At 36.2% G+C, this 15,866-nt stretch overlaps 1 protein-coding gene across 2 annotated transcripts; it reads right to left on the minus strand.

The window, feature by feature from the left end:
- Positions 1–2,208: 2,208 nt before the first annotated feature.
- LOC104241385 (diaminopimelate epimerase, chloroplastic-like) lies at positions 2,209–15,767 on the minus strand. Of its 2 annotated transcripts, XM_009796324.2 has the most exons (10): positions 15,388–15,748; positions 13,385–13,552; positions 10,372–10,442; positions 6,566–6,623; positions 6,136–6,315; positions 5,562–5,646; positions 4,799–4,858; positions 4,607–4,680; positions 4,340–4,466; positions 2,209–2,569 (listed from the first exon to the last, which is right to left on the minus strand). In XM_009796324.2, exons 1-9 carry the CDS (start codon positions 15,676–15,678, stop codon positions 4,350–4,352), a joined length of 1,104 nt encoding a protein of 367 aa, XP_009794626.1. In that variant the 5' UTR covers positions 15,679–15,748; the 3' UTR covers positions 2,209–2,569; positions 4,340–4,349. The 2 variants fall into 2 exon arrangements, with proteins under 2 accessions (XP_009794626.1, XP_009794625.1); XM_009796323.2 differs by lacking the exon at positions 2,209–2,569 and having other exon boundaries at positions 4,188–4,466; positions 15,388–15,767.
- Between the last annotated feature and the right edge of the window lie 99 nt (positions 15,768–15,866).

The following is a 15,866-nucleotide window of genomic DNA, read 5'->3' on the forward strand; positions in this document are numbered from 1 at the left end:
CTCAGCGTCCTCGCTGATGTTTACCCCACCACTGTTCAAGGTTGCACGTGGAGTGGCTCTGATACCATATGTAACAGCCCAGCCCGCTAGTGATATTATCCGCTATGGACCTAGACTCTCACGGGTTTAAAACATGTCACTAGAGTCTAAGACATATCTACTTATATACCCAGCATCTCTCCCGTATTTTATCGATGTGGGATTTGCCTAGGGTGTCACAAGATCTTCATGTCTTAGTTCTATGTCTCTCAGAATTATATATTTTTTATTTTACTATTAAAAGTTTTTTTATATTTACTCATGAAGGAGTAATATTTTAAATTACAGTATTGAAAAATTTATTGTGTATTTACGTTTAAAGAGGTAAAATATGCAATTTGATAACATTTTTTAAGAAATTATAATTTTAATTGTTTGAAAGTTAAGAGTTGGAGTTAATCTATATTTCATAGTAACTTTAACAGTATTGTATTATTTATACTTATAAAATATGCTAAATATTATTTTATATGAGTTTCTTTAATTCATTTTAGTTTTCTTGAACTTTTAATGCATCTTTTATATTTTATCGTGTTATAATGCTATATCATTAATTTATAAACTTAAAAAATTAAAAATCTGTGGGGCTTACGCCCCATGTCTCGAGGCTTTCGCCTCGGCCCATATTAAATAAAATGCCCCGCCTCACGCCCTCACCTTTTAAAACTTTGGTTCTTACTATAATGTCAATATAGAGTAAGAACAAGTGGAAAAGTCATTATGCTTCGAGTTGGCCACCTTCCAAGCATTTGGATGCACACACTCACGAAGTGCATTAATTTATATTCCCCAATGTAGTATGAAAATAATATGTTCCATGTGATCAAGCTCGAATTTTCTTGTTTAATGGAAGTGATTTATTTGTCAAATGTAATACTCCTTCCGTTCACTTTTTACTTGTCCACTTTCGCATATCAAGAGAAAAATATTTTATTTTTCACGTTTTGCCCTTAGTATTAATTACTCTTTCTCAATCATTTTTCAAATCCAATAAGACTATACATCCATTAATATGAGTATCATGATAAATTATGTACTTTATTTATTATTTCTTAAGAAATGTGAAAAGTCAAAATGCGACAAGTAAAAGTAAACGGATGGAGTAGTTGTTTTGCTTTGACTCTAAAAACAAAACTTCTTTTCACAGCTTTAACAGAACTACTAAAAACAAGATTCACAAACTTCTTTTTAACAGCTCTTTTATTTTTTTGTACATCCACCGAACCATTGTCCAAATGCCCACAAAGATAATTTGTTACACTCCATATTAAATGAATAGAGTTTGACTAAAAAAGCCTTCTCAATTGATTTTACAAGATGAGAAAGGAATCTTCAATCTGGTTCATAAAAAGTTCCCTCTCCTTTTCCCGTTGTTTGGACCAGTGAATATCACCGTGGCAAAATGGATAAAAAAAAGAAGAAGCCACTATTCATTCATATTATCCACTAAAAAATTGGTCAAAAATAAAATTCATATTATCCACTTAAAAAAAGAATAACAAATGCATAACCAATGGATTTAATTTTTACATTTATAAAAACTCAAGTTTGGGAGACTTGGCGGTCGTTTGGACATAAGAATTGCGAAATTCCGGGGGGGGGGGGGGGGATTAAGTGAGAATGATATTTGAAAATTAAAATTGTGTTTGAACATGAATACAATTTGGAACTTGTTTTGAATTTTTGTGAGTAATTTGAAGTAAAATTTTGAAAAACTTTTTTGGAGTTTTGCAAATTTCGAAAAATTCTGAAAGTTAACTTCAAGTAAAATTTGAAATTCTCATGGCCAAACACTATTCCCAAAAAATGTAAAAAAAAAAAAAATCATGAAAGATAAGTGAATTTTCTTTATGGCCAAACGGACTCTAGGAATTCCCCCAAAAATGATCATATATGCAGGTTAACTCATTTCCTATCCGTATTAAATATGGATCAGGTCGGATAATTTATCCCTTTTGTATTACCCATTTTCAACCAGCCTATATTCGACCCGGCCATTTGCCACCCTAATTACAGTTTTAAATATATTTGACCCAACCCGACCGTTTGCCGCCCTAATTACAGTTTTAAATTAAAAAAAATAGGAGCGGCTTGGTTACAGGAATTGGGGTTATCTCAGTATAAAATTTAATATTTATTTTTATCTAGTGTCTAGTTGTGCATATTAGGTAAAACCAAAATAAAATTTATACCAAAATCATAGAATTATTATCCCATAGCGAAAGAGAATTATAATACCATGGTTATAATACGAGGGAACCAAAATTATAATCCTAGAATCACCTGATTTCGAACTACATGACCCTAATTAGCTAAGCAATGACGCAGAGCAAAGCTCATTAACTAGATTACATTATATTCCCCATGTAGTATATATATATATCCAGCTAGAATTTTCTTGTTTAATGGAAGTGACTTATCATGCTTTGACTCTAACTCAGCTTTAACAAAACTACAAAAAACAAGTTCCACAGACTTCTTAACAACTCTTTTTCTTTTTTCAACGTCCACCGAGCCATTGTCCAAATTCCTACAAAGACAATTAGTTACACTCCAAATTAAATGAAGTCTAGAGCTTGACTTAAAAACAAGGACCCAAAAAAGCCTTAACAATTGATTTGACAAAATGAGAAAGTAACTAGTTATTGTCACGTGATCAGAAGGTCACGGGTTCGAGCCGTGGAAACAGGCTCTTGTAGAAATGCAGAGTAAGACTGCGTACAATAGACCCTTGTAGTCCGGCCTTTCCCCGAACCTCGCGCATAGTAGGAGCTTAGTGCACCGGGCTGCCTTTTGGAAAGGAATTTTGAATCTCCTTTCTTCTCTTTTTTGTCGTTTTAAAGGAGAAAAATAATTGGAATATAGCTCAAATGAGTATAAGAAATACACAGTACACTTTTAAACTCCAGGAGATGGTGTATTTCAGCTCTTTATGGCTGGAAACAGCTCAATAATTTCTCTTGTTCTTTTATTTTAAGGAGGAAAATAAGAACTTTATCATATTCAATATGGTGTTGCTCTAACCATACAATTCAAAATTGAAACGTTGGTCAATTGATGAACAATCAGGTAAGTCTTACTAAACGCCACATTTTAATATACACTAAGAAAATTGAAGAACTCATCTTCAAGACTTGAGATTTGAGAATGAGATAAAACTCCAAATAAAAAGACCATTGAACCATTTCGATGTCAGTCATAGACTACTAATGCTCTGGTATAAATTTGATGACTGGTTCAGTAAATGACTATGGCAAAGTACTAAACCAAGTATATCGAAAAGTGGACTTTCTAAAAAAATTATGGATGACAAAGCTTTAGGATATAGAGTAGCAAAATCTACTTTCTCAAAACATATATGGATGAAAAAGCTTTGAACAATCAGGTCTTGCTTCCCTCAAGTCTCTATTTTCTTCTTTTTCCCAGAAGAATATTTGCCTTTGAGCTTTGAAACTATCTATCACTTATATAACCCAAAAAAGAAAACCACCCACAACCAAAAATTTAAAGTTCTTACTTATAATCCCTGAACATATGCTGATTGTTGGCACTCTTAACAAGTCTGATATGGGGTTACACAAGTACATTTTATATTTACTAATAGAATGAAAAATTTATACGGGGAAGAACATATGTAATGTATCTGAAATTTTCATTGTTAGGAAGGTGAACATTATTTCAACGCAAAATCACAAACTAAAAACTAAAGGAAGCTATTCATTATCTACAGCCCTTATGTCTATATTTCCATCAACATGTACTCTGTGCTCTGTGGAACACTGAGTAATTACAAACAACAACAACAAAGAGGTTGTTTCCGATACACTGAGTAATTACATAATAAAAAAGCCTCTTAATTCAGCTAATTACTTTACACGATACAACTTGATGGCGTAAACTAGGTGGTATGTACAGGTCTATGCCTAATGTAATTTCTCTAACCTCAAGACAACCGATTAATTCTATGAGTGTGAGTATCCCAATGAGAAGAATAGCCTGCTCCATTCAATAATGATCCTTATACAACTTCGACCAATATGAAACTAATGCACTTCTCTGCCTCCTCAAAATGACTAAATGGGAGAGAGTAAAAGTTTACATCTTTGAGAAATCACCGCAGAAGGATATGGAAAGAAGAAAAAGCTCAATTGAGGCAACAATTAAAGTAATCTGGTTATCCAAGATCCAGTCTTCTGCATTTCGTTCATTTTCCAACAAAGTGGCAAACATTTGGAGCTTACTTATGAAATCTAAAAGATTTAAATAGCTTACAGAATGTATGAAGTTAAAATAAACTTACATTCAAGGGCTTAAAGAGGAACTGACCCATAGAAAACTACCTCTGCTGGCCCTGTCATGTATATATGGTTGTCTTTCTCATTCCACTCAATGTCCAGAGGCCCACCAGGCAAATCAACAGTACACCGCTATTACCAGAATGGGAAAGGGCAATAATCAAAAGGAGTAATCAATAACGAAAATAAATATATGGGACAGATACAAATAGACATACTTGACATGATTTTCATTTTTACAACATTAACCTATAAAGTTATCAACTTCTTACCCTTGCAGCACGACCCTCAAGCACTGCTGCAACAACTACGGCACAAGCTCCTGTCCCGCAGGCTAGTGTCGCACCTATACTCGCCAAGGTTAAATACACAGTTATATTTAATAGATAACTTGGCCTACCTAATACATCAATTATTTGTCAGTTAAAGTGTTAAAGGTCTATTTTTGTGTTCATAAAACAAACCTGCGCCACGCTCCCAGACACGCATTTTAAGGTGTGTTGGGGAGAAGACTTGTACAAATTCTGCAAATCAAACAAATATGTCATATGTAAATAAAATTGTCGGAAAAATTCTGATCAAATAGTTATAACATGCGTGCAAACCTAGACTTAAGTGTTATCTTTCTTTATCTATATCAATGGCAGCAAGTACATGAAATTACAGTAATTGAGTGGACTCTAGATCAGGGAGCTACATCTTGAACATAAATGACAAACTTGACAATTACTTGAGTTGATTCCCGTTATAGCTTAAAATGATGCCAGAAGTGCACCTTAAGTGCAGATCCAACTCAAGAAAGTGCTAACAGAACGGATGATGCATGCTGAATGAAAACTACGCAATCACTTTATGATCGTAAATGATAATCGAGTTCAATAACCATAAATGGCTTGCCAAAGTAGTAGTAGAGAACCAAACTGATCAACCAAAAACAGAATTTCAGGTATATAACAGAAACCAATTCTGCTACATTTAGTTTAAAGATCCCAAAGGAAAGAACAATAATGTTAAAAAACCAGGGATCCATGACCCCTAGATTTAGGAAATTCCAAAGGAAAAATCATGCTAGTTCAATAAAGACAAAGATGAGATAGAGCCACCAAAAATTCTTGTTGTGAGATTCAAAATCTTTTTATAACAAGAAAATAACAAGGTTGTCGTGAAGATCATACTCCTGCATTATTAAAGAGGCTAAAGTTCCCAAACTGATAGATTTAAACTGACCTGTGTTAGTGCGAGCAGGGAACATCACATGATGTTCAAATTTTGGACCAATGTCTGCTAAATTCAATTCATCTACTTGCAAATCCTGTTGCATGATAAACAGAAAAAGGGAAAGCAATCAAGCCCAGAAAATGAGAGGGAGACACAAGATTGCCAAATATTTCTGTTCTCTATTTCTGCACAAGCAGAAGCATACTGTCAATTAACGAAAGAATACATGAGATAACCACTAAATTCCTCGAATATGAAAATGAAATGACTAGATTTCACGGGGGAAAAATGAAATGAATATTCAAAGAATACTGTAATCCGATTCAGCTTAAGAAAATAACAGAACAATTGACTTGATTTCTTAGATATATGAGATTTTTAAGAAGCTGATTAACAGAGTGAAAAGTTTGGTACAATGTTTACCGTAACATTCTTCAGTTGTTTATTTCGTAGAATAGCTTATTGAATCCTTTAAGAATAACAACATTTTTTACTTATAACAAGTCGTAAAAACAATGGTACCACTATCAGCCTTTGGTACCAAAGAAATGATACAAATTAGAATTAATCCAAAGAAGAATACCTGGTTTTGTGATGTACCAAAAGTGACACAATGAGGATTTCCCATGCTGATACAGGTGACGTTCCAAGCACTTCCATCTAAATCTAGTCTTGCTTTAACAACAGATTGATCTTTATTAGGGGGTAGTTTCGTGGGCACATCTGATGCCTTCAGAATGGGTTCACCCATGTCAACCCTAACCTGAAATTCGAAGCAAATATTAAATCTGAAGAAAAAGGTAAACGCATGTAATTGCTTTACTATTTAATGCAAAGTAAATAAATCATTAAAGGAAGAATAAAACAATAATACTGAATGCTTATAGCATGCAGTAGTTCCTACAATCAGTCAATCAATAGTCGGGTTGGCTATGTGATCTTACACGTCCAATCTGCTCAATCCACGCAATAGCGCTTTAGTCTACTTAAATGGATGAGAAAAATGGATCTACCTTTCCATCTTCTTGAATCTCAGGAACAATAAGTCCAGCCCCTGTATGTATGGTGAAACTACAAGATTAAAAAGACATGACAGCCAATCAGAATCCACACTATTTACGAAAACCATATTCATCAGATGCAATCAAATTCTATTATCAAATTTAGGCATATAACAGAATAGGTGGGCCATAACAATCATATTGACAGTTAATCAAACCTATCAATTATCAGAATCTAATTAAGCGCACTGAAAAACAAGGTGCAACCAAAGATTTTTATCACCTTTAACTTTATGCAGAAACTTGTTTGGATCAGTAGTCATATTTATGCAACTGGTAAAATTACAGCTGGCCAGAGATACTTTTGTTTTTTGATTATGGATAGATGCATAAACCATCCAAGCCACTAAAATATATTCATGTATATGGTCATTGAGACATTAACCAAAATATCATCTGGTGTTTAGGAGTTCTAATACAGCATTCATGATACTACTTTAATAGCCAAAGTACAGAAAATATTTTATTAATAATAAAAAAAAAACTTAAACAGAAGAAGAATTTTTGAAAAATTAAATCCACAATAGCTTTCAAAGTCCGACAAGAATAAGAAATGGTGTTACGGATACTCCATCCACAAATTCTCTATCAAGCGGTAAGCAAAGTCCTACAGGAATAAGAAATGGTGTAATGGCTACACCATCAACAAATTCTCTATCAAGGGGTATGCCAAGTCCTACTAGAATAAGAAATGGTGTTACGGGTACAATACCTAATAATGCTTGCATTATGCCTTCAAGTTTGAGTTTTGCTGCCGATGCGAGAAGAGGAAAAGCTGGGGAGAATCGTGTCATTGATGCACATGAACTGAGGCTGCTGAATAATCGGCAAATTCAATGGCGATTGGCCAGCGCTAGAGCCGAAGCTGCTCTAATGGCGCAAACAGAGACATCAGAGGTAATGGTTTTCTAGTATGCCACTGGTTCTCTAGATGTTGGTTAAAAACGGGTCTATTGTACAATTTTTTATTCAATAGTTCACAAAGATACTGAATATGCAGCATCATCTTGGAATTTACTATTGGTTGCCAATCTTTGCATCGAGTATAAATGTGGAAAAGCTATAAATTCTTAAAACCCCAAACAAATAAACTCTGACTATGGTTCTCTGAATGGTGTACTGTGCTTGACTGGTTGGAAGAGTGAGGATTGGAGGAATGAATTAAAAAAGAGTAATGGTTGTTTTCTTGGTCTATTTGGAAGTAATGTTGAGAGGTATGCAACTCTTGCGGTGTTTCACTCCGTTTCCCTTTATACCTAACAATTGAGGTTTACCAATGAGTTTCTCTCTCCTTTACCATGACCCTCATTTTCATGGTACCAAACATAGAATGTGTAGCTTGAAGGTCTCGAAGGCATCCATATTTGCTGAACGACATTAATGTTAAACCAAGCTGTCAGTGACTGCTACTTATAGAGGTGTAAAAGTTTGTGACAGATAAAAGAATTAGTTTCTTCAGACATCTGAAAGTTAATGAGAATATGGGCGAGGATTGTATGTTAGGAACTCAATTTATGATTTGACAGAAACAAACAAGAAGTTTAATGCACAGGCATATAGCGCATTCTAACCGTAGTGCATGCTTAATTGCGTGAAGAAAAAGAAATATAGTAAAACTTTGGAGGGTTCACTGTGCTGTTTAAGTCATCATGTTGATTGAGAAATCCTTCAATCTGGAGTGGTGAATTGTGGCCGCTTTATGCAGGAGAAGCATGAGAAGTGTCTTGAGCAAGACCTTTTCTTCTCAGTTTCATACATTTGTTTTGTTCTTATGCTTTATTCTTTTTTCTAAAGGTAGAGATTTGGATTGTACCAGTCCAATTTGGAGAGTGACTTCAACTAACTTTTTTGTTTAGAGGAAGGATGTGCACAAGCTCCATAGAATCAAGCCTGTGAACTTAAGGTGCACTGCTAGTAGAAAGATGGGAGCTCTGTTGAATTTTAAAAGATGCGGGAGTTGAGGCTGAGATGGTTCGGGCACGTGAGGCTGGGATGTGGGTAGTTTGTACGCAGACATTACCCCTACCTGGAGAAGTCGAGAGGCTGTTTCTAATTGACTCTCGGCTCAAGAAAAGGTGAAAAGGAAGAGAAGGGACGAACCGACGAAGAAGAAGAAGAAGAAAGAAGAAAGAAAGAAGAGGGAGACAAAAGACAATAAGGAAAAAGTGGAGAAAAAGAGAAGTCGAAAAAAAAAGTAGCATCAAATAGTAACAATCAGGGAAATACGATACACGAAGCGAACAAAACAACAGACAAATACTAGAGAACAAAGAATACGAAAAATACAAGAATGCTACTAATACTACTAGTAAAGAACGGGGAACTCTCGACTACCTACTAGCCTTCTACGCAAATCCTCGACCTCCACACTCTTCTATCCTGGGTCATGTCCTCAGTGAGCTGAAGTAACGCCATGTCCTGCCTAATCACCTCTCCCCAATACTTTTTTGGCCTACCTCTACCTCTTCAACCTCTCACACCCCCTATCATGGGATTATACTTGGTATGTTGTTGTTGTAATAGCTTTCAGAATCCCAAAAGGAAGTACAACATAACGCTAATATGGTGATACATGACAAATATTATGTTAACATAAGAAATACACTGCCATGTATCCTCACCAAAACCTAAGAGAATATGTAAAGACATTGGAGTGGACAGTGGAAATTGTGAACTAAGCGACAACCAGAGATTTCATACGATGACTTGGTACAATCACTACCTCTCTCTAGTATCAGCTCTAGGCATGGTCTAGCTAACATGACTAGGTCTTGACTCTTACGGGTGACCAACAAATCTTTACTTTCTCCCTGTCAGCGTGCATAACGGGCCTGATAATATATCACACTTACCCTTGGCAGTGAATAACAAATAAGAAGAAAAAGTGACACCATCACTTTCTAATATAACTATTGAACATAAAGAATATCTGCTTCGATCACCCAATCTGGCTCTTGTTTGAAGTATTTCTTAAAGTCCACGATGTCACCCTCCCACCGTGTCACAGCCCCATTGTCACATACCCATATATCATCGGCAACTGGGTTGATGAGCCTAAAATCATGACTAACTAGAACCACCCCCACCCCACCCTCCATTCAATGCCTCAGCAAGTGAGTCAACTGTCTCAATATCCAGATGGTAGGTTGGCTCATCTAACAGAAGCATGTGAGGTTGCCTATAAGCCAGCCAAGCAAAAATCACCGGACAATGTTAACCATCTGACAAGTTCTCCATGGGCATTATTTGAGCTTTACTTGTGAGGCCAAACTTCCTAATTGCTGCCCTCTCCCCCTCATCATGTAAGCTGACATTTCCATGTCTAGCTTCCCAGCCGAGTCCTGGTGGTACTGCGCAATTCTAAGGTGATTATGCTTCTTAACCATGCCATCAGTGGGAATTAAATCACATATCATCAACTTAAGCAGTATGCTACTTCCAGCTCCATCAGGCCCCACAACCACAAGTGCCGTCCTGGAGTCGAGATCTACACCAAAATCAAGGTTCTTGTAGATGAGGTTATCATGTCCTGGTTTTCTAGTTTCCTCATGGTCTAGCTAACATGACTAGGTCTACACCAGATTCTACAACCAAATAAGCAAGTTCAAAAAAGCTTCAGTTTATCCAGGAGTTTTCAATACAAAGAAACAAGTAAAAGAAAGTAATTTCTAAAACATAAACCAGGAAATATTTGGCAAATATAGAAGGCTCTATAAAGTACATCACTATATATATAGAATCAGAAAGAATGTAGAGACCTTCGCTTTCCACGGGAGTTCTCAAGCTCAGCTATAAATTTGGCAAGGCATCGAATTCCATTACCACACATCTGTATTTACACAAAGGATATATTGTTAACAACCACAAATTTCAACTCAAATGGAGTGAAAGTTAAAAAAAAAAAAATTAAAAAAAAGAAGAATAACAAAAAGGGCACTTTTTCGTCACTGTATGGATGAAGATACGAATGGTTTATCAGGCTTGCTTTCATTCTATATCGGAGAAGGGAAAGGGAAAAAACATGGACAAAGAAGGAATGACCTAACAACATATTCAAGTGGTTTTCTGTTTCATGAAAATAAAGTCATTCAATCCTGTTTTTATATTCCATCAGAAAAGGGTCATAATTTGCTGCAAACACAATTCTTCTAATCTTTTAAAACCTTTTTCTTTTCGCCAAACATGGAAAGCAATACTGGAAAACAAACATAGGCTGCATCTAAATTCTCATAAGATGAACAATGAAACGGACAAAAGACTATATTCAACACAGATCTCTATATATTGTCTTAGAAATCATTACACGATTGAGGAACAAACCAAAGTAAAGTTGAACAATAACATTCATACAAGCACTATTGCAGGTTTGTCTTCCATTGTGAGCAAACACGGACTCAGCTGAAGTTTCCAGGTGCAAGAGCAGAAGGTATAAGACTTGCATAGATCTTTTCTTTGAGAAAATTGTAAGACTTGCCTAGACCTTGAAATTCGGATCTGAGAAAAGGATAGTCTTTCCACACAGGTGAAATATATGGTGTTTTGCTTCTCTTATATTCAAAATATATAAGTTCCATAAGGTATTAGGTCAGTCCAGATTGACTAGCATATAATCCATTAGTGTTTTGTTTTCCCCCCTAAAAAACTATGTCCTTATTATGCTCTCTTTTCTTTTTCGGAATATGCATTTTCACAGAAGTCCCAAAGGGAGACTGTGAAATAACTAGTTTAGACTTCGCTCATGACAATCCCCAATCCTATAAATATTTTCAGCTCAAGTTCACACTGTGTTCCCTTTTTGTGTTGGGGGGGGGGGGTGGCAAAAGTGGAGCATTTGATGTCTTCTCTCTGACTTGAGGATCTGTAGCCTGTTGAATTTTTTTTTGATAAGATAAATTGTATTAATCAAAAGGGAGAGAACTCCCGTATACAGGAAGTATGTAGCCTGTTGATAACAATGGAATGCACAAGCTGGTTGATACTCAGCACCTCTTTGACTGAAATAAATCCAATACCTCAAGTTTCGGACATGCACTCTTCATCAACACCAACCAAAGAAATCAGTAAATAAAAATGGGCATCGTGACTGAATCCTACAGAAGAAAAAATCCTTTAGAATCCAGCTTACCGTCAATCCTAATATAGACACTGGAACTTCCCCTCATACATAAGCATGATCTTTTCTTCATCCTTCACTAAATCCTCCTTAAGCTCCATATACATATTACTCCTATGCTAATTCTGGCTACTCAGCTTTAGTGTATTAGAAAAAGATTGGCTGCTCTTTTTTTAGTATGGTAACCTTAAACCCCCACCCCCCCCCCACCCAAAGAACAAGGAGCCAATATTGGACCTTCGCTTTCCTTGGTGATTCAAAACCCCAATCTCATGGTTGGAGCCTTGGAGGTGGAGGGTCCTTTCCACAACACTATACCTCCCTAGTCACTAACAAAATTAAACAAATAAATAAAAGAAAAAAGGTTGTGTACTCATTCACCACCTATCTCTGACTTGGATCCTGAAAAGGTATGTGCCCCTCCTTGTAGACAACACATTAGTACTGGAAAGTGCTTAAATAGGTGGATAATCATCTTCCGGGGGGTAAAGACACCCCATTTAAATGATCTTACCTTGCTTGAATGTTGACCAATATTTGTTCAGATTTGCAATTACTTTTCTGGCTTCCATTTATTTAACTGGTTGATTGGGAAAGCTTACTTAGAGGAAGTGAAAAGTTCGCACAAATGGGGAGGAGACGTCTTAGCTGTTTGCTTCCTTAGAAAAGCATGTTGAATTACCCGCGCTGGTGTAATAACAGGTTAAAGATGGGTCGTGAACCTTAGTAGATACCAGAGTCAATGGTATCTAATATGTTTTACCTACTATTGACCCAGTTACTCCAGACACATTGAAGAGTTCAAGTAGCATAAACAATTCCTACCCACAGCATAATTATACGCAACAAAATAAAATAAGTATGCCTAGAAAGCACCTGTATTAAACTAGGCATAAACAATAAAGTTATTTCTATACATGTGGTGCGGGCCAAGGCAAGAATGTATTGCAAATAGGGTTCTAGAAAATGAAGACTTCACAAGTCTTCACAGTGTAATGTTGCGTCGACCCAATCACTCCAGCCATACTAAAGAGTCCAGGAAGCATAAACCTTTTACCCACAACACACACATACAGAACAAAATAAAATAAGTATGCCTCAAAAGCACGTGTCAAACTGGGAATAAACGATAAAACAATTTGTAGCTCAGGCAAGAATCTATTGCATATAGGGTCTCATAAATGAAGTCTTTAAATCTTCAGTGGACTCAACTATGGAAATGAACAATCAGAAAGAAACAGAAGTTGGTATGAATCATACAAATATGTTTGAGAACTACTAGATATATGCAAACTTAGCAGCCAATTTTACAGGTCATCTGATTACATGTCACAGCACTCTACTGTACCTGAGGCCTGCTATAAGCATAATACTTTCCGAACTTTCACGCAATAGCTACGTAGAAAATAAGATCCAACAACCAAGGCACGGCTAACAGAAAATTGGACAAAAAAGAAAAGAAAATAAGAAACATAGAAGATAGAGAGAGACTGGATGAAAAGAAAGACAGTTTCAACCACAATTCTCTCCTTTCATCTATCATAGATTGCACAAAGGTACACAAACATGCAACTTCTAGAGGTAAAAGATAAGCAAAATTAATCCTTCCAGAGACAGAGATGCAATCAAATTTAAATTTCAGGAACATGCAATATTACCTCTGGCTCACTTCCATCTGAATTGAAGATCCTCATGGTATAATCAGTGCCATTGACACCCGGCATTGCAAATATCACGCCATCAGCACCAATTCCGAAGTTTCTATCACATAGTTTCACAGCTTGATCAGGACTGACCTTAGGTTCTGTTGTATCTCTATTGTCAACCTGCTCAAACAAGCATGGACAAGATGAGCCTCTAATCAAACACTCAAAATAAAAGATCAAAGACCAAAGAACTAAACAAATCATGGCTCTTTTCCTCTGAGTTCATGCTTCTACACTTACTTCTCCAAATACGAAAACATCACAGCTATACAAGGTTGGAAGTGGGTAATGGGTGTAGAATAAAGTTTTGGACTGATATATGGTTGGGAAGTGAATGTTTGAGCTCCAAGATTCCAACGTTATTCAGTTGCTCAACTAACAAAAAGGGGACTGTTGCAGAATTTTATTCTACTACTGGTTGGCAAATTAATTGCAGAAGAGGTCTAAATGATTGGGAGATGGATGACTTATGTCAGTTATTACAGCAATTGGATTCTGTTGCTGTGGAAGAAAGCAAGAGGGACTCGTTGATTTGGACTGCAAGTAGGGATAAGAAGTACTCAGTCAAGAGTTGTTACAATTTACTACAACAGCAGATAGGACACTGGGAATCTGATTGGCCATGGAAGATACTCTGGAAGACTAAAGCACCTGTAAAGGTGGCATGTTTCGGGTGGATAGCTACTATGGGAGCTTGTTTGACCCAGGATAACCTGCAGAAAAAAGGCTTTGCACTAAGTAATAGATGTTATCTATGTGAAAGAGACCAGGAAACTACAAATCACCTTCTTCTACATTGCAAAATCTCAAGGCAGTGTTGGGATCTTTTCTTGAATATCTGTGGGGTATCCTGGGTAATGCCACACAATGTTAGGAGTTTGCTGGAGAGCTGGCAGAGTCGAAGAATAGCTAAAAGACAGCAGCAATTTTGGAAAATCATTCCTCTATGCATCTTTTGGACTTAATGGCTGGAAAGAAACAAGCGATGCTTTGAAGGACAAAGAAGACATATCTCTAGAATTAAGAACAATTGTCTGCATAATTTGTATTTCTGGTGAAAGAGCAGTATTTTGGAGAATGTAGATCAATATTTCGACTTTATTGAGATGCTTGGAAAGTTATTGTAACTGGCTATTCTGGAGCCTTCTTTCATGTACTTTTGTGTACCATCTTGGTACTTATTCAATGAAATCTTTACCTTATCAATTTTTTTTTAAAAAAGCATCACAGTCATGGAAAGGTAATCATGATTCACAAACATAGGATTCCTTTTTCAAAGTGTAACTATCAAAAGCATAGGATTTTTTTTCTCCAAACCTTAAAATTCAAGCTCATTCAAATAAGTAACATACTAAAGTTTCACTATTTTAAACTGTCAACTGTTATTAAACAATGCCACATTTACTACTCTGGCAAAAGACTCAAACTTTTGAGTTCCAAACCAGTATATAGGATTTAAAAATCACCAATGAATCGAGTTTTTAAAACTAGCTAAGTCATTTTCTGCAATTTTGCATCTTTCCAACGAACACCAAGACCAATCAATCAACACTTTGAGATATTACAAAAAAGATAACTAAGAACTTTGAGATATATTAAATGAGAATAAGATAACCTCGCCCTGTTCAGTTTTGGCAACAGGGAAAACATAAACTCAGCAATCAAAAACGCCTCAATCCCAGATTAGTTGGGTCAGCGACACATACCACATAATTAAATTAAAGATATTTGAAAAAGAATAAATAGTGATACGACCACTGTTTGAAACTATAGTTACGGAGGAATGTCAAAACTACAAAACGGTGAAACTTTACATAGATGGAGTTGACCAAGATAACGGGAAACAAATGCAGCAAGTGATATCTCTTAAATTGACCCCGCATTTCCAAATTGCTCGGAAACTAGAAAAAAACATTATTCATATCGAGCATTTCATATGTATTGTGTTGTATTACCAATATGAAGTCGTTGCCGAGGCCGTGATACTTGACGAAGTGAAGAATTCCGCTTTCCTTACGATCAAGGAAAGAATCTGGTGAACCTTTCTCCGGAGCTTTGATTCTCATTGAAGATGCCGCGCAAATGCGGAAATTAGGGCACTGTGTTCCTCTACCGGCGGTGAATTTGAGATTTTTCGGTCGTGCAGTTAAAGGAGAAGAAAATCGAATGGGATTAGCGGAAGTAGAAGAAAGAGAACGGCGCCTTGGAGTTGTGAGAGGCACCGTAATTGCGGCGGCGATGGCCATTGGAGTGAGAGTCAAAATTGTAGGTTTCCTGCCTGAAGCATTTTAACGTTTCTTTCTTCTAATTTCGGCTTTAATTTTTAGCTCCTGGTAATTTCTACGTATTATATTTTCTACTTATTATTATTTTTCTATTGAGAATATGGTTGACCAAGGTCAAGCTAGTGGTTTCGACATGGCTGTTTTGTGTC

The sequence above is a fragment of the Nicotiana sylvestris genome, chromosome 7 (genome assembly GCF_000393655.2).
Source record: "Nicotiana sylvestris chromosome 7, ASM39365v2, whole genome shotgun sequence".
In the NCBI taxonomy this organism is placed as follows: domain Eukaryota; kingdom Viridiplantae; phylum Streptophyta; class Magnoliopsida; order Solanales; family Solanaceae; genus Nicotiana; species Nicotiana sylvestris.